The 19,404-nt window shown below is 39.9% G+C and overlaps 1 protein-coding gene across 2 annotated transcripts in view; it reads right to left on the bottom strand.

Annotated features, from left to right (window-relative positions):
* The window catches only part of RASGRP3 (RAS guanyl releasing protein 3), a 51,777-nt gene that overhangs the window by 20,111 nt on the left and 12,262 nt on the right, over window positions 1-19,404 (bottom strand). For both annotated transcript variants that reach the window (XM_072856619.1, XM_072856620.1), the window contains exons 2-9: window positions 10,508-10,698; window positions 8,888-8,990; window positions 8,185-8,247; window positions 6,873-7,004; window positions 5,397-5,544; window positions 2,833-3,006; window positions 2,324-2,440; window positions 1,741-2,016 (exon numbers count right to left, since the gene is read on the bottom strand). In XM_072856619.1, coding sequence (XP_072712720.1) covers window positions 1,741-2,016; window positions 2,324-2,440; window positions 2,833-3,006; window positions 5,397-5,544; window positions 6,873-7,004; window positions 8,185-8,247; window positions 8,888-8,990; window positions 10,508-10,577 — 1,083 coding nt within the window. In that variant the 5' untranslated portion in view covers window positions 10,578-10,698. The remainder of the gene's footprint in view (window positions 1-1,740; window positions 2,017-2,323; window positions 2,441-2,832; window positions 3,007-5,396; window positions 5,545-6,872; window positions 7,005-8,184; window positions 8,248-8,887; window positions 8,991-10,507; window positions 10,699-19,404) is intronic.

Below are 19,404 nucleotides of genomic sequence, written 5' to 3'. Positions count from 1 at the left end.
ATGCAAGGTGCAACAGGAGAAGGTTTTCCTATTCCCCCAAGCTTTCCCATTCCTCATTACAATGAAGCCACAGGTATACCCACTCCAGCTTGGTAGCTCCAAGCTTGGGCTCGTATTTGTCAGCCTCCACAGTGTAAAGCTCTGTACCTGATCAGTCCCAGCATAAATCCATCACAAACTACAACCTCTGCTTACTTTCTAGATATGCACATTTTTGAGCATTTTAAAGGAAAGCACGAAAGGAAAAAAATCCAAGGCTCCTGCCCTATAGCCCCCCACTTAAGGCATTTACCTAGAATGAGCCAGGTAATGAGAGTCACCTCAAGTCTGTGACCTGACTGAGGAAAAACTGGAATTTGGTTCCCACCTGCCCAGGGAGTGGGGGACAATGCTGAGACATGGCCTGTTCTGGACACAGCTATTCAGAGATAGTGAAATTCTTTCCCTGGCTTTTGACCTAGATTTTTTCCTGTCATCTGAAAGAGAAAAAAGAAATTTGGAGAAAAACATGGTCTCGAGAAGTTCATGCTATCTAACAAAATGAACACTGGAAAAATTCTCAAATTTGTCCTATTTACACACAGACTTTGTTTAGTTCTAAGTTTATTTTTAAAATAGTTCTATTGATTTAAGGAGAGCAAAGATATTCCCTTTCAGTCCGGATTAGAGCTCTGAAAGACAAAGTTAAGTAACAAGAACAGAAACAGCATAAAATGATTACATATTAAGAGAGTCCTTTACCTAACATGACTTGTTTCAGACTACTTTCAGGTGAGTAGGTGACTTCTATTTGCTTGCAACATCAACTGCTTTATAACAAACAACATGCCTTTTTTTTTCATGTTTCACAGGTTCTGTCTTTAATTCCAAAATATCGGGGTTTGCCCATGACCTGAACAAACTGTGGTGCTGGGTCAAACACTGCTGCAGTTGAAATCAGTGCTAAAATGACTACGTTTCAATAGAAACAGGATTTGGCCTGATGGTTCAGGCGCCACACTTCAGTATGTTTTGAAATAAAGTGTGGTATTTATTGAAACTACTTTCATTGTCTACACATCAAAAAGGGGACTGAAAGTTAATTCCTTTTAGCATTGTCAGTTGCAGCTTTTTAAAAAAAAATGTTTTATTCAGTCTTTTTGAAAAGTCACTTTCATTTGGTTTGAAATAGAACATTCAAATCCTTATCTGTAATTGTTTGCAAGTTTCAAACCTCCCCAAATGGAGCCACTGCCAAGGAGGAAGGAGAAGGGAAAGCACAGGGATTGCAGGGGCTGTTTAACACCATTCAAGAGCATTTTTATTTACTGGATAGGAAGAGTACTGTGTCGCACACAAAGCACAAGGGAGTAGAAGAGAGTGATGCCCAAGTTGGAATTTCACTTCTGTGTCCATGTCAACACATCACCCAGTCTTTGCTCAGGAGACATAAGCCTCAATTCTAAGTAGTCAGAACTTAGTTTTTCCTTCTCCTAACACAAATACAGCCCTCTTTCTGTCATCCTTAAAATAATTAATTGATCACAATCCTGTTGCTGCTTCCAGCCATCACATACTTCCAGCCATCACATACAGTAACGAAACTCTCTTTGACTTTGCTCACACCTCATGTGAACTTGTTTCCCTTTTCTTTTACAAAAGTGGGATAACAATGTGTACTAATCTCTATAGATATGAATATTCCTACTGAAATTCAACATCTGAATAACAGAACTAAATTGAAACATACTTAATACTTACGGTTAGCAGGTTAATTAAATCCATATTAGGCTCTAAATGATGAGAGGCGGTTTGCAGGGAAACCAGTTCACTCAAGGTGATGGAAAGCTGCTGCATTTTCACTATGTTAACTTTATTCTCATCTATCCAGTCAGGAAAAATGACATGGACAGCAATCAAGTCTTTCAAATGAACTCCTAAAATAGGAATTTTGAAGCCAACACAGTCAGCAAAAGCCTTGCGGTAGTTGCAGTAGTTTCCATTGGAAGAGACCAGCTCTGTCATTTCGTTCCAGTCCTACAAATAGCCAGAGAAGCAAAGCCTCTGTGAAAACATTCATAGCATTTCCTTAATCTGTTTTAAATGAGCACAATTCATGTCAGGGTGTCGACAGTGTTAATTTCCTCTCTGGCACAGGCAATCAAGCAGAGGATCTCCGTGAGCTGATCCTTCTCCACTGAGAGGAATGCAATCAAAGTGCCTTTTAGGATGCCCTGCCATGATCCAAGTATTGTGCTGGTGAGACACCTGCACTGCAGAACCCATCAGACCTCAAAGAGGTGATGTTCTGCTCAATATGTCTATATTCTGGAGTCCACCATACCTTTGTGACTTCTGAAGACAGATGAGAATGAGTTTCTTTCAGGCGAGAAATAGAGCTGTGGCTTAGACCTCCCACAACTGCCATCAGTGTGTTGAAGTTCTGGAGGTGAAGGAGCTTCTGCAGGAGAGATTGATCATGCATAATTAAAAATAAAGGAAATACATGTGGCAGCTATCCAGTGTCACACACGACAAGCTAAAGGAGACTGCTAAAGCAGGAATCACTAAACCAGGGGACATAGCAGAATGGTTCTGCATTTCTTTTTTTAATTAGCTTAGCTCCACAAGAAACACACAATAGTGACAGTTGCCAACTAAAATACAACAAAGAAAAATGATTTTATAGTTGTGCCTGCTAGTTAAAGAATGCAGACATACCACACCTGAACAAATAACCTGCAGTGATATTGAACAGGCTATTCACTGGTGAAACAGCTCATTTGTTTACCACAATCTCTATTAATATTATTGCTTTATACTGGAAGAAAAAGACTCATATGCATGACTTACCTGTGCAACATTGATAAACTTTGTGATTACTTCTGCCCTTTGCTGGGGTGTTGGTTTGCTGAGAACCATGAGCTGGACCCATTTGGAGATACCATTAAATAAAGCAATAGATCTCTCCAAAGTAGGATTGTTCTCCAAGCAGCCATGGATCACATAGCTTTGGTAGTCTGTGAACTAACAGAGGAAAGGCATTTTCAGTAAAATGGTGGACAACTTAAGAACCAAATTGAAACTTTGATCATTTTTCCTTTTTAAAGCTCCTCTTGTTTAGAAAGTGACCAAGACTCAGGGTCAGCAGACCCTGCTGCACATCAGTTCTTTCTTAAAAGTTTTTTGTTGGTGGTTTGGTTGTATTTTTTTTTTATACTTACATGTCAACTTAAAACTTTAGTGTTTGTGTGTCAGATAATACAGGAGCCTGCATGACGAGCATGATTACTACTTCCATGGAATTATCTTTCCCATAATTTACTCAACACTTGCAACATTTTATTCTGTGTAGTTTTACTTGACATCCTCATAGCATGATAATCTATAGGAATTATCTAGTGCTACAAGCAAGAATCATATAAATAAGAGCTTTCATCCTACTCCAATATCCTGAACAATTCCATTGTTGATGTAAAGAGGGAAATCTTGGCCCCACTGAAATCAATAGAAGCTCTGTCACTCTTCACAGGAGCTTGAACTGCATCCTAAGAAGCTAACCATGCACCCATTTTCTTCCTCCTATGTAAAAAAAAATCTGTTACAGAAGGAGCTACTTCTGATAAATCTTGCTCCTTTTGATGTTATTGTTCAGTCCCTGTGTGTTCATGGACATAGTTCTACATGGGAGAGCTACAGATTCCAAGAATTAAAGTTCCCTAAATGTTTGGGAAACATTTTTCAGCTGTCCCTTAAAGACACATTTTTCAGAAGCTTATGACATAACTTTAGCTTGTGTAGGGAGTTGCTTACAATGCCAGCCAGCACGGATTTCTTGGTCTTAGCCGATCAAAAATTGCCTGCTAGAAGCCCATACGATGGCATATACTCTTACACAGCAGATGCTCGTCTCAGAGCTGCAGACAAACAGTATTTCAGTGTTCAGTTACTTTTAAATGTTTTCTGTTATAGTTAACACTGCCCTTCTTTCTCCTCCATATTTTTTTTTAAATAGGTAAAACCAAAGACAGGATTCAGACTAATCATCTTCTACAATTATATAGCTTTGAGATAACAAGTAGTACAAGATTAACTAACTCTAATTTGTTGCAGAGAAACATCTGAGATGACAGCAAAACTCAAGCCAAAGAATTAACAGACAAATGAGAAACAACAAGGAAAAAAGAAAATTCATTGCAGGTCTGAGTTTTCTTTCTGGAATTCACAAAGGAATTAAAATATATCTTAAGTCTAATTAGACATCCATGCCTTTTTTCTTCTCCTTCCCTCGTTCTTTGAGGTTAGCATTGCACAGATCACAGCAGGGTGTTTTCCCATGATTTGAAGTATAGAGTAATAAACCTTTGAACGTTATTAAATGACGTCAAAAGCGATTCTATTTAGACTGGTCTCGGCTCCTCATTGAGCTCTTTTTCCTTCCTCTCTTGAAACAAACAAAAAAACTCATATATTTTTCTTAGTTTTGGAGTTTGATTTCTTTCGTGCTCCTAAACACTTTTAAAAAGTCTCATTTTTTTGCTGAAGAGAAATTGTCATCTTGAGAACTTACTGCTTCCGTTTGCCACCAGATACAGTGGCATCATGTGGCCTTTTCATATGGATATTTGCCAGCAGAAATCAGCATTTCTTTTGGCATTTGGTTACTCATTTGTTTTGCTTTAGCTTCTACTTTCATTTTAATCCATTTTTGCCTCTTGTTCATGTACAATCCTGTGTGAAAAGAAGCAACTGTATCTGAATTTTCCTCAGTGCCAATATGGGAGAAGGAGGAAAGAGAAGTCGTGCAGTCTCTGTTCTTGCCGGTTTTCAAGACCCAAGTGGCTAAGTCCCTGAGGAACATGATCTATCTCAGCGCTGACTCTGCTTTGGGCAGGGGGTTGGCCTAGAGGCCTCCTGAGATCCCTTCCAACTGGAATTATCTTCTGATTCTAAGTTGGCAAATGAAAGCAAAGTTTCTAAAGAAGTGGTTGGGAGTGAATGGAGACTACAGAAGGACTATATATATTTCAGTCTCTTCAAAAATTCTTCATTGCAAAGACTCTGATATTTCCTGAAAAGTAATTAACTATTTTCCTCAGAGGAAAAAAAAAAACACCTGAAGATTTTGAACAATAATATTAGTTTAATCAGTTGCTGCAACATATGGCTGCAGTAGCTTTTAGCAGTAATTTTTGCCCAGAATTTATCCACAAAATTAACTTCTGTCACTAAAAGCATCAGTCATGAAAAAGATCAAGGAAGTGCTGGTGCAGCCATGGCTATGTACATCATATGAAGGATTATAAAGACTTACTACACTGAAATGTCGAGGGAAAAAAGTCATAAATGTTAAACCATGTGAACACTCTTTAAGGAGAGGCTCCTAATTGCAAGTGACAAAGTTGTAGGCTTCTTACAGAAATTCTCCTAAAAGATTTATGCTCCAGAAAAGTGAGATGTTCAGCTAGCTCAATGGGCTCCAGATGGTCAAACAGCAGGCAGGCTTTTCCTTTCTTGGAAATCCTCTTCCTCTGTGTAACTCTTCTCATCCAGTCATAGGAAGGACTGCAACAGAAAAATAGGCATAATTCTCAATTCTGTTTGGGTATATGTGAGTATAACCCACTGTTTGCACACATAGTATAAAATTACCAAGAGACAGAGCATGAGCTTTCTGATCTGTGACATCCAGCACATAACAAACACTCAGAGTAAGACCAGTTCAGATGCATAACAGAAGATAAGAGTTTCAGAGGCGCTACTGCAAATGATAAATAATAGCAGTTTTCTACCAGAACAAAAGGATAACGTACTCTTGTCTATGATACAGGAAGCCATAATTAAAAAATGCTTTGGAAATACAAGAAGAACAGGTCACACCAAATTCTGATACAGAATAAAAAAAGACTTGAATAACATCAAGGATTAACTTTTACTCTGTAAGACCACAGGTCCATGAAAGAATGGAACAACAGAAACAGTCAGTCAAACAGCTAACAAAACAGTAAGAAGTGGGTAGACAAAAAGGCAAATCACTTGCTTGCAAGCAATGGAATAATTCCTACCCATATACAGTAAAAGCACGTCAGAGAGCAGAAAGAGGTTGCTAACAGTATTTTAAAATGAAGATTTAAGAGGCAATATTCATGTGAGTTCACTGGTACTGTTCTTGCAGGGAGTCTTGCAACCTTCATTGAGATTAGTAGTGCTGTCCTTCCAGGTTACTATGCCATTTTTAAATAAGGAAAAATCACTATGCATATGCCTTATTTTAAAAGAAAATCTACAATATCAGGGGAGATACAAGAGCCTGTCTGATGATGTTTAAAAGGTAACTTTCATTTCAGCGTGTCAAGGAAATAGTTGTATTTCCTTGTAATCATTTTGATGCAATAAAACTACAAATGCAAATGCTAAAGATTAAGTCCAGTTAAATCATAGATCCAGTTAAATCATAGAAAAGAAGTACACAGAAAGCCATTAGAAAAAATTAACAGGCTACTGATGAGAGAACAAAAAAGCTTCCCTGAGAAAATGCAAGATTTACACAACATGCCAGTCACTGCATTGCTTGTCATTCTGTATGGAAAATTATAGGGAAAAAGTAATACTAATCACTTAATCGGCACTATCTTTGTCAGGAAAATTATTTCTTTCCTGTTTATATTAAAAACTTACATACAGATAAGAATCTTCTCTTTACTGTGGCATTACAACTAGAATTTCAATTTTTTAGTAACTTCAAATTTAGAAGACAATATAATCTTTTTGTAACTGCTTTTTTGCTCTCTCGAGTTCAAGATGGCCCTTAATATTTTTATATTTTGCACAGAACTAGAATTCTGCTGTTACAGAGACAGAGAGAAAGATGTTTAAGCTCATAACATCCTTACATGCTGGAGATATCAATGAGATGAATGTGATCCTCATATCCGAGCTGGCTGGCTACTTCTCGAAACTCCTCAGTCAAACGAATCAGCCCAAGATCCAAGTTAAACTCCGCAGGAAATTCCAAAATCCAGTATCTGAAATCCACAGACAGTGGTTCAGAGAAGCCCAGGGATTCAGGTGTAACATTCAGTGGCTGCATATATATACTCACATTTTATTCAATAGGACTTACAAATATTTCAGACCCAATGGCTTTTGGGCAGAGAAGGTGGACTACCCCAACTTGTTGCTGCTGTGATTATCTGTGACACGGAAGTGACAAAAGCCACTTTATCATATAATTTCCTTTGGTTAACTCACTACAGCACAACACAGCAGCATTCTATTGAAATGAGAAATTAAAGTGATGCCTCCAGTGACACACACAAAAGGCGCACACGTGTCCTGACTCATGCTGCCAGGACACCCAAATGACACCTGCATTTACCTCTTGTCTAAGTGAGACCCTTTATCTGCTCAGAAAAGATTTTTCAATTAAAATGAAAATGTGAATGTGAGTGGCAGTTCCACCACCATAACCATGTAAATGAGGTATCTCCTCTGCTATTTAAGGGGGTACGGAAAAGGCTTTATCAGCCCTGCTTTCAATACCTCCCTCCCTTTCTTCACAGTGATATAACTTAGTCCAGAGGAAGAAAGAAAAAGCATTTCTTTGAGGGAATCAGGTTATAACATGTTACCTTAAAAATACATGCTTTCTCTTTTACAGAGAGATGTTCCTACACAAGCACAGCCTAACACATGAAAGCTTTCCCATAGAAACAAGGTCAGAGACAGTTGGTGCAAGGATCAGAACATACTCGACCTGTAATAGCTTTGGCATCACTAACACATTCCTGTCGTCATAAATTATGTAGGGATTGCGTGAACTGAAGCCGACATCCCAGAGACAATCTTCCTCTATCACACTAGATTACATTTTGAAGCAAAATGTCTCTCCTCTGTGTGGCACTGAACTAGCCTCCCTCTAAGAGACGTCACACTCAAACACCAGGTAAATCATAGCGCAAGTTTTCAATCAGCTTTTTAGATAATACAGTTAAGTGTCTTAAAGGCTAGATGGCTTAATGTAAACAATTGTTTTCAAAGCACAGAAATTCACTCTTCACTATAGACCGGTGATCAAGTTAAAAAAGAAAAAAGAAAAGCTTTATATTTCCATGGTTTATTTTTAATCTTTACAAAAAGAAATTACATTGACAGTATTCACAGAAGCATAAAAACAAAATGCTAGAGGACTAGAAGCATGCTTACCTCATGAAATAGCAGATTTTTAATCTGAATTCATTGCAGTTCTCCCCATTGACATCTCTATACGTAGGCTAGTTAAAGAAAGCTTTGTGTGCCTTTATTCAGTAATGCTGTTTTTATCCACAGAAGACTTTGACACTAGACCAGCTGAATAAAAAACAGTATCAAACTTTTCTTCTAGAGATAACCACAGTATGCTCTGATATTTCATTCACTTTCACAGCATCTTAGGAGACACAGACCATTTCCTGGCGGCCACTTTGTTTTTTGCCTTAGTAAAAATATCTCTATTATACTATTCTGAATATTCTGCTGAACGGTTTCTTGCCAGCTCTGGTTAACCAAATACGATAATACTTCTGATTACTGAAGAGGTATAAATGACATGTATGTGCTTAGCTCCCATTGGAAGTTCATACTAATCCAAGGCCAGCTGGCCATTACACGTTTGAAAAGTTATCTTGGCAATATATTTCCACTTATTCAAAGTTAATTCAAAGTATGCCTCAGCAAACTTGTACATATGGAAAAAGTCCACAACCAATAGCAGAAAGAAGCTCACAGACTTCCACCTTTTAGGCTGAAAAAAATCTCACCACTAAACCTGTTTGTCAGTAATTAATTAACACATTTTTTACGTGCAGTCACAGAAACAATTTGCTTTTGATGTTGTAATGTCAATTTGCAAGTCTTCCTGAAAGGATATATGGACAGAAGCTTGCCAGCCAGCTCTGTGGAAGGCAGATACCACCGGTGCATTAAAAGAAAGGTTCTTGGCAAATGGCTGGAGCACTGATTTCCTTTGTCATCTGCAAAAGAGAAACAAGTGAGTTAACCACATTATTAATGAACAGAGAGAAGCTTTTATTCTTCAAGTGGAATCAGAGAGAAAGGATCAAAAGTGGAAATGTTGGGTCATTATCTACCAAATAGGTAGGAAACAAAACCAAAAAACACAAATGCTCCTTCAGTGATAACTACTGCTAGATTGTAGTGGTAGGTAAAAAAAAATAATCAGTGTAGATAACAGGCCGTAGCTAGAAAAATGGGGTATGGACAGCACTATGCTAAACGTTATACAAAGAGACTGCCGGTAATCCAAAGAACAAATCCAAAACTAGTCCACCAAAAGGGCAGGGAGATGATTTATGTACAACCACTTACAATATTTCTTTTATTGCAGCTTTATAGCTTTATGCTAACAATTACATTGTTAAAAAAGGGATCTGCCTCAAGGAATTACATTTCAAGGCAACACCTCACATCCGTGCCCAGGGTCCCATCTCCAGCTGCTGTACAGGCCCCTGTGTCTTTGCAACATAGGCACTGAAACTACAGAAAGAGTTATTCCCTAGCATGCTGGCTGACCATCAGCGTTCCTCAACATCTGCAATCTTAGATTATTTTCTGTCTGTCACTCTTTTAAAAGACAGTAGTTGATATGCATGTATGAAACAGGAACCACACATGGACTACACTTGTTAAGAAAGTGTGTATACGAGGAAGAGAGGCATGATTTCCAACAGACAACAAATGTATGGGCTCTGCTACCTCTCATTAGGTATTTAGAACAACAGGTTTGATAGTGGTCTACAAACATGGATATATGGGCATGCACTACACTCAGTAGCAAGATCTGCCCCTTAATTATTTAATCTCTCTCACCTTTAGATACTTGTTTCTCTCCATGAGGGGAAAAAAAATCAATACCTCATTCCAATCAAAAGCTGTCCTGCATTTCAAGAGAATCTAAATGTAGCTTTGTGAATTAAGGCCCCATTTCAAAGCATTTAAGCCCATCCATGAACTCCTCTGACTGCAATGTGACATATGTCATGACTAATGGTGTTATGGATCAAGGTCTATTTCATCACTTCTTTCCCTCAAACCCAGTACATCACATTTTAATAAGAGTAAAAAGATTACATGAGCCTTAAGTCATATTCTTGCCAATTACTGCATGATGATTTGGAAAACCTTTCAAAAAATGACTGGTCAGAAATGCAGCTGTGTAACCACTCAAGACAAAGATCAATGCCAGAAATAACTCCTTGAATAATTCAACTAAACACTTCTCTTGGTGAAGGCCAGCATTTTAAAAACCACTATACCCACCATTGTGCATTATCTGTATTAAGAAAATTTAATACATTATGCATGTGATTAAAATTCTGGCCCATGCGATTCTGGGCCAAAATGAAACATGGAAAATTTTACAGAACAGAAATGTCTGCCAAGGGAAAGACTGGCTAAATCAGAGAACAGCAGGGGTTATATTATAAGATGAATTTCAAGAACAGCAAAGTAAAATATTGAAAAAGCGTACCAAACATTTCAACACAGGCGTTCAAAAGCTCATCTAATGCTGCAGCCTTCCCAAGTGTGTTTGACCCCATTGTCCTTTAATCGTTGTCAAAAAAAAAGAGACATTTCCACCAAGTAGAAGGATGCTTCTTCAGCTGCACAGCTTTTTCACTTTATTGTTGGTTGCATTCTTAGCTGGACTTCAAGGAAAATCTGAAGAAAGTAAAAGAAATCATAATTATATGACTGTATGGAAGACTTATCAAGATGCAATGTTTACAGTTCAACTCATCTTTTCTATAAACTGTTTTTTCCCCACACGATACAGAGCACGTGAAAGACTGCTGCAAGCTTTCCCTACATTCCAGCTTGTGTTTTTAAGTGTAGTCCAATTGTTTGTCCGCTAGCCCAAAATTAATCCATAGCAAGGGTCATAAACCAGAAACCAGATGGTAAATGAGGGCATGCACGTACAATGATGCACATTTTGTTCAGGTCATTTTATTTACACTTGATAACTCACTTTTTGTTAATAACCCTGCTTTTATGTTTTTAAGCATAACCATTTTTTTTTCCTAAGGTTACCGGTTCATGGTAATGCTAATGGTCTTAATTGGCACAGACCGCATAAAATGTTTAATGAAGTTCATAGCAAACATTAAACTAGGAGGCGATTTTTCAAAGAACTTTAAGATCAGTCCCTACAGCTTTTTAAAATAAGTCTTCCCATGGTAGCTGAACACTTACAGAAAGCTGAACACATACTGAAACTTCTAAATTGTACCATACATCTACTATGCATTTAATTATCAAATATCCATTTACCTGAAAGATGCACAAAATACTGTGTTACAAGTTTTCAGAAATAATTTTACAGGTTATATTTAAAGAAGAGAAGAAATCAGTATTTTATTGTTTATCTGTGACTAATCCCCACTACTGCCTGACCATAACAAGTGTTTGAAATGTGACAAACGATAACAAAGTGCATCCAGCAACTTCTCCAGAAAAAAAGACAAGAGTAAACCTAAAACAGTCCTTGAAGTGAAACAAGGCAGGAATTTGGGAAATCTTTTTTCCGAAGTTGTTGCCCGTAACATAACTTTTTAATGTTGGTCATGCAAAGCACTGATGAACCATATACCTTCTTTAATTCACCCACAAATACCAAGTTTTTCAAACCTATCATATCACAGACCTCGTACTGCAAATTCAGTCCTAGTAGGACTGAAGGGTTAGTAAAAAGGACTAACCCAGGACTGGGTTAGTAAAAAGGCTCCTTCAGCCTTTTTACTAACCCACCCTGACCCCCTCCCAAATGCCACTGTTACAATGAGCACAGAGTGCTCTGAGCTAGGTCCCTGTGAGCTTGCAGCCTTGCAGACGTCACCGTGGTCCAGCCACCCAAGGGACACCAGGCAGTGGCAGCTTTGCTAGCCCTGCTGGTGCCACCTCAGCCAGCCAGCTCACAGCCACGGTGTGGGCAGGTGTGCTCCTTCCTCAGCAAAAGGCAGGGCTGATGTATCCTGACACAACTCCTACTCCCCAGAAAGAGGAGAAAATGCTGCTTATTCAGGCTAGGTCCGCATTACTGAACTGACCATGCCCAGACTGGCTCCCAAGTGCTGAGGCCAGCTAGCAGACGTTGACCCGTATCTACACCAGTGAAGTCTCTCAACCTGCCAAACAGAGTTGGCACATGAAAACTGCCCATTGCTGGCCTATGCTAACTCCTGCCTGCACCTCAGATCCACTTGGAGGTGGAAATCCACTCCACCTCAGATCCACTAGGAAACCACTGACTGGTCAGGGACCCTCTAGCAGCAGAACATCCCAGCACCTGGAAAAGTGTCTCGCACTGGATAATTCTCTATAGACCCAGCTTCAGACTCCTGCAGGGCTCAGGCTGCTCTAAGCATGCAGCGGTGTTTTGCTTGGAAGACCTTCAAAATGTGCCATTCAGTCAAAGATACTATTAGTTTTAAATGGGTGTCTACAGCCAGATTCTTTCTCATCCCAACCAACAAAGGATTTAGACATAAGACACTTTTCCCTGAAGCTGAGAGAAGGACCCTGCATGAAATAAGCACAGCTCACCAAGCAGGGAGATTCTACAAGTCAGTGCACACACGCAGCCCAGGTCAGCCAACAGGAAACAGGAGCAGAGAGGTGCAAGCATGCAATCCTGCCCTGCCAGTGCCTTCCTCCTAGCCAGAAGAAAGCACTTTCCCCTCGGTGGTGCAGAAGCCCCTCTTGAAGGAACACACATCTGTTTTTCCAGGAATCGTGCAGAGCTCCTATTTGCAACAAATCGGGGGAAAACTACTCCTTTAACACAACAGTAAGCAGCCAGAGCAATCACCAAAGAAAAAGGGGAAGGTGGGTCCACAGTGGTCCTTGGCTTTGAACCCACGCTTGGCATTGTAGCAGGAGGTGTCCTAACAGTTAGCTCTGGGGCTAGGCTGGGCAGCCTCAACCCTTCCTGCTAGAGCTGTGCCATCATGCAAAAACCAACATTGTCTGAAGTGGACCAGAGAGAGGACACAGGGAGATACGTGGCTCTCTAACCTGCTGGTGAGGCCACACATGAGCCAGGGCTACTCTAGGTTGTCTTTCTTCCCAAGGCTGTTTATGTATTCAAAGTGAAAAAAAGTAAGTACAGCATTTGTTTGGTTTACTTGCTTTGAGAGTTAGCCAGCAGCTGAGCAGTGTTTTTCAGATCACAGCTTTGTACTTTGGCACCTAACTTTTGCTAGAATCCCACTTTGGGTATGTTTGTCCTTTTTGACTATCCCCAAATCCTTCTCTAAGTGCTTAAATTACGGGCTTGATTTTTCAGAGCAAGCTATCTAGCTCTTCCAACTTCATCTGACTTGTTTTTTTCCCAAGAGGAGAAAAAGAAAATAAAGTTTACATTGGCTATTTCAAAATATTTTTTAGTCAGGTCTTCAAAAAACAGAATTGAGAAAAGCTATTGCATTTTCTGTCTATCCCTTGAAAATTGCTGAGCATGAAATGTAGGAGGGGAAGAGATTTGATCTGGCTTTTCAGTTTTGTTAGTATTACCATCCTCCGTAATATATAGCATAGGAGAGTATAATCTCTGTCTTCTGTTGGCAACAGTATAAAGGCAGCCATATAGTAATTAACAAGTAATGCTCTGCGTAAAATTGCAGGACTTTTTTTTAATTATATGACAACTACTTAACTAGTAGATACCTAGATCCTGATGTTACAGTACCATCCCCCCAAACAGCCTATCTGACCACTAAAGGGTTTTATTCTCATAATGCTTCTAAAAGAAGAATAAAACATTTCCACTGGAGGAGGAACTGGCTGACTGGGGCTAAGCCACATATCCACAGCTGAGCCAAAACCTGATATCACATCTCTTGACTGCAGACTCCAACAACCACAACCATTACATCATTATTTGTGGGATTAAGCACTGCTGTTCTACTAGAACAATAAATGTCCCGTCTATATCATGCCACAATGGTATCCAACCACATCACCACCTCTAGAGAAGGATGAGTAAAATACAACTATAAATTTCACCTACATAAATTGAATAAATTATATTCTGATAGTCAATGGTTCAATGCAAGAGAAGCACAAAAAGAAAAAAGAAAATAAAATCATAGCAGAGCTTTTCTCCATGTAAAGAATTAAAAATTTTTGAAATAAGCGGTTACTATTAAAAAATGTATTGCCAAAGGAGCAGTTGGACTTCCAAATAAAGATAACCTAGAGAATCTCTGCCCCTAGGTGCTTCCCAACATAACTGTGAAACATCTCATTGCCATCCAGCTATTTCAGGAGGATTCAGAAAAGCTGGATAAGAAAAACAGAGCTCACTCAATGAGATCACATACTTAGTGAATGATTGCATACTATAATGAAGCTAAAAAAATAAATTTTTGCCTTATAATGGAATTATAAATCCTATTGGGTTTACTGTGGTTAACAGAGGCTATTAAGGACACAGGAGGCACACAATCCTCCCCACCTACCCACTCTCATTTCTTAATCAGGCCACTCGAAATGACAGACTCCACTGCAAGTCTTGCTGGTAACCTGCCACATGCTGGGAAGGGATTTCAGGGCGATAGTCAGGGATGGGTGAAGGCTACGGCAGTAGGAATATGATCAATACAGACCTTAGCACTCCCTCAAAGCCCACAGCTTTCTCTAGAGGACCCCCTTCATTTAGGTAATAGATACAACCATAATATTCCTACGAACCAAGTCATGGTATCAGGCATGTCATGCTTTATTTCATGAAAAACTACCACTACGGGATGTGCACTTCCTACATGGGGGGAAAGCAGAAACATCTGCAGTGTTGTGCACAGAGGTTAGAGGTTTGTGATGGACTGAATTACAAAACATAGAGTCCCTTCCAAGTCTTGCCATCACCCCAACCACCACATGCATGCAGATGGTTACTTTGAGCAGATGGCTTTCCTTAGCACTCTTGTGCAGTGTAATTGCATTTTGTGTTCAACATTTTGGAAGTCTTGAGATAGTACTATTGTGGACTGTCTTGACAGATGTATTTAAAACAAGTGTGTAGGCTGTGAGCTCTTGAGACAGATGTGGTCAGGTGTAATACATTAGTTTTTAAAAGAAACAGGATACCCTGCCAGCAAACTTGTGGTCTTATGCAAAAGCACCAAATGGTGCGAACAGAGTGGGCAGCATGCAGTCAAGTTTTAAATGTTGGCTACCGTCATTAGTAAAACCAAAAGACATCACTTTTACTGCTGGAGGCTACTAAGGTGAGGTCCACACCTACAAGTTATGGCAGTTTAACCAATATTAAAATGTCAAGCCAGCACAAATCCCTGTGTGGGCACTTTCACATGGATTTCAAGCAAGTTATATTGGTTACAGGTGCAAGCTAAACCAATAAGTCAGGTTTAAATAGGCTTAAATTTGGCATACAGAGTAATATTTATTTAGCTAAATGAAATTTAAAAGGCTTTTTAGCCAAGCCAAAGTAAATGTACATGTAGCATTTTCCTCATTAATTAAAAGTGGGCTATTTTCCTTCTACTTAGGGACAATAAATAGAGCCACACACAAAGAGTTCAACTTTGACACAGAGGTACCTCTATGGGTCTCACTTTAGCCATAAACTTTGCAGAGGCCTGTGCAAAGGAGACTCATGTTCTTTACAAGATTAGGGCATTCTTGGGGGTTTAAGTAAGCCAGACCTCCCCTCCTCTCCCCCTCCTCCAAGCCTACACAACATATCACTGAATGTTTGCATTAAATGGCTTCCACCTGGCTGCTGGAGAAAGAGTGCTAAATATGAGCAGCTGAACACAGAAATCGAATCAGTAGCAGTATGCAGAAAAAGAAGCCGAGAAGAAATCAAGAGTCTCATGAGAAGGTTTAAGGGTAGCTTCCCTTGCTCACGCCTTTTTCCTTTATCCTGTCTTGCTCATGTCCAGGGCAAGCTCTTCAGGACAGAGTTCATCTGCTACCCTGTAGATGTAGTGGAGGCTTTTGCAATGAGGCCCTTTCTTCTGATTAGTCTCCACACATATTAGTGTAATTACCATAATAAGAATCCCAACTGGGACACATAACTGCTGCACCTTTGCCTACACAGGTGCAATCAAGACATCTGTTTGGGCTCAAGTCAACACAGGTCCTAGGTTGCTTAACGCATGGTTCCTGAACTTTTTCCCCTCCAAGCAGTTAGATATTTCTTGTAGGTGGTCAGTACCAGTTTATTTATTACAGTACACACAAGTCCATTTCTGGAAAACTCTGAGTGAGTGACATATGTGGTCAGGTTTCTCCAGTGTCTGACATGTGCTGAAGCTGTGCTAGGCAGAAAGGGCAGTGATGCTGGGCTGTCAGGCAGCCTAATGGCACCGCTTCTGTCCCAGTCCATGACCTCAACCATCACATGCAGCTGGCTGCAGGATGGCACATCTGGCTTACCGATGATGTTTGCCATGTGGAGCAGGGACACAGAACAAAGGAGAGAGTGTGGTACTGCTCCATGAATGCAAGATACAAGCCTTACTAGGAGCAGGGGAGGAATGAAAATTAAATATGAGAGTCTTGGACTCATCCGATGTGACTTACCAGTACTCATTCACCTTTGCTGTACACCTTCAGACAGTAGTTACGCAATAAACCACAATAACTGTCTGCACCCTATTACTTTGATTCACTCTTTTTCTGGATCAAAGGGGAACTTCAAAAGACACTAAACAGAGTGCGACGTCTGTGTCTGAAAAGGGGAGGGGACAGGGGGATGGCTAGGTGTACACTGCTGACAGGCGGCTAAAGCCAAACCTCATATTAACAAGAGACACTGCAGAGGGGATGTTAGTGGCTGTACACAGCTGTAGAGACTCCATGGGATAAAGTTTCACCTACTCCATTTCATTTGCCTACCCCAAACCAGTGTAATCTCTGTGGTGGGTTGGCCCCAGCTAGCAGTCAAGCACCCACACAGCCACTCGCTCACTGCCCACCCCTCACAGTGCAATGTGGGACAAAATAGGAGGAACAGGAGCAAGAAAAGTCATGGGTCAAAATAAAGAAGGGGAAATCACTCCCTAGTTACCATCATGGGCTAAACGGACTCTACTTGGGGAATTTAACTTATTTCATTGCCAGTTAATATAAATATTTAATTACTGATTTGGGTATTGGGAGACAAAGAAGACAAACGTTAAAACACCTTTCCTCCCACTTTCCCAGGCTCAGCTTCACTCCAGACACTTCTCTTTCCCCCTTGTCATTGCTGCAGTCCCTTCGGCGAGGCAACGAGCAGTGCAGAAGGTGAGGGTCAGTGCACAGCAGATTTTCTCTGCTGCTCCTTCCTTCTCACTCTGGTCCTATGCGCCAGCACGGGTCCTCTATGGGCCACAGTCCCTTCAGAGGCGTACCTGCTCTGACATGAGCTTATCCATGGGCCACATTTCCTTCAGGGAAGTACTTGATCCACCACAGAGAACCTCCTAGTCCTCTGACCTTGTTATTTCCTCTGTTCTTCCCTCTGTTGTTCCCTCCGCCTCTCTATTCCCTTGTTCTCTCCGTGGTCCCTCCCTCTCGGCATTTTCTGCCTTTTCTTAATCATGTTTTCACAGAGGTGCCACCAACTTGGCTGATGGGCTCAGCTGTGACCTGTGATGGGTCCCTTGCAAAGACAGCTGGAAGCAGCTGTGTCTGGCACAGGGCAGCCCCATGCCTCCTCCCACAGAGGCCATGCCTGCAGCCCCCCTGCTGCCAAAATCTTGCCATTTACATCCAATATAGCCTCTAAGGGATGAGCATTTGTCACCTTAGCACAAAAGTATGCAAGTTACAAATTGTCAAAATGTATTTAATTATGCTTAATTTTGAGAGAAGAGTCCACTGGGCTAAGTATTTACTTTCAGATCCTCACAGATCACCCAATTAACGTGGAAGGATATTATAAATTATTTTGGGGCCTAGACATCTACTTTCTATAGAAACAGAGGTTAAATGAATAGGACCATAGGTAAGAAACCAAGTGAATACACGGATCCACTTATATGCACTACTAAACTATTAGTTCAGAGCCACATAATGCCTTGTAGAAGTTCATAAATTAGCATATGGGGTACGATACATGCTGACCTAACATAAAAGAGGAGCTTACAGAAATAATGAGGAATGCTACTGGACAGTCACGTGACCAAATACTTTCAGTAATCAGAAAGTCACTTGATTAAGGCTTGAGCTGCTTAGACAGCATTTTTTTTAGCATTCTTATCTCTTTTTGTGAAATATAACCAAGATGATTTCTGTGACAATGGAAAAAACACCAGGTTTCCTCACTTATAACCCCCCTAAAATAATGGATAACTTCATAACTAGATTTGTAAAAACAACAAAAGTTTCATTCGCAATTGCAATTCTAGCATTTTATGGAACTGGTTATCTACTATACTTCAGCTTTGTCCCATCCACTTCTGTATTTGTTTCCTCAATTTACCGTGTCAGCATTTGTTTCTCTAACTGTAACTCCAGCTAATAATGGCAGTAAAATCTGAACATACATCCTTGAATGATTCCATGTACTATGATGATGATATCTTACTTCCACTTTCCATGGGTCAAGGTAGTACAATGGCCCAGAATGCATCAGGAAGAGCTAAAGGAAGACTTTAGTTCGTCTTCAAAAAGAGGAAAACTTTCAGCCACATTTCTCAGTAGATTTGTCACAAAAATTGTTTTGTTATTCGCAGTAAAGCAAAAATAAAATTACAAATATCAGACATTTGATTAATGTGCATGACACCAGGGGACGCAGCTCTTCTGAGAATCTTTGCCCTTCAGCCATGTGAGAGATCTCCAACACCAAAGTACAACCCATCGGGAGAGGACAGCAAACGGCAATAAGAGTTCACATAGACTCTAACTCAATCTTTTTTCAGAGACTGAATCAATACATTGTCAATACCTCTTACAAGTTATACTACTGCCTGTAAGCCTTCAGTAAAACTCTTGGCAGTTACCTTTACTATTCATAGACTTGCATACAGCTCTTTACAGTCTTTCATTAATAAGTCTGGTTTGTTAACCTAGTCACATAAGTCAAGTCAGGGGAAAAAACCCCACCTTATCAGCATATATTCTTGACTGGTTACACTGTTGCATGCCTTTAATGAGACTGGACCAGGCCAAGAAAAGACATTTTTTTAGTTATTTTAAAAAACGTATGGGATGGGGAAATAATCAACCCTTCAGTTCTGACAGACAATTATATTTATTATCGTATATCTGTTACAAAATATCTTAATATTTTTTATTATTTACCAGTGCCAGCTATATTCTCTTAAAGCCAAGCTAAAAAAATCACATTGATTTATTAATTAGTTTACTAAGAAATCCTCTGCCCTATTTACCTAGGCCTTCTGATAT

The sequence above is a fragment of the Ciconia boyciana genome, chromosome 3 (assembly GCF_034638445.1).
Source record: "Ciconia boyciana chromosome 3, ASM3463844v1, whole genome shotgun sequence".
Taxonomy (NCBI): domain Eukaryota; kingdom Metazoa; phylum Chordata; class Aves; order Ciconiiformes; family Ciconiidae; genus Ciconia; species Ciconia boyciana.
The sequence above is the reverse complement of the archived record's forward strand: the minus strand, read 5'-3'. Positions and strand labels throughout refer to the sequence as shown.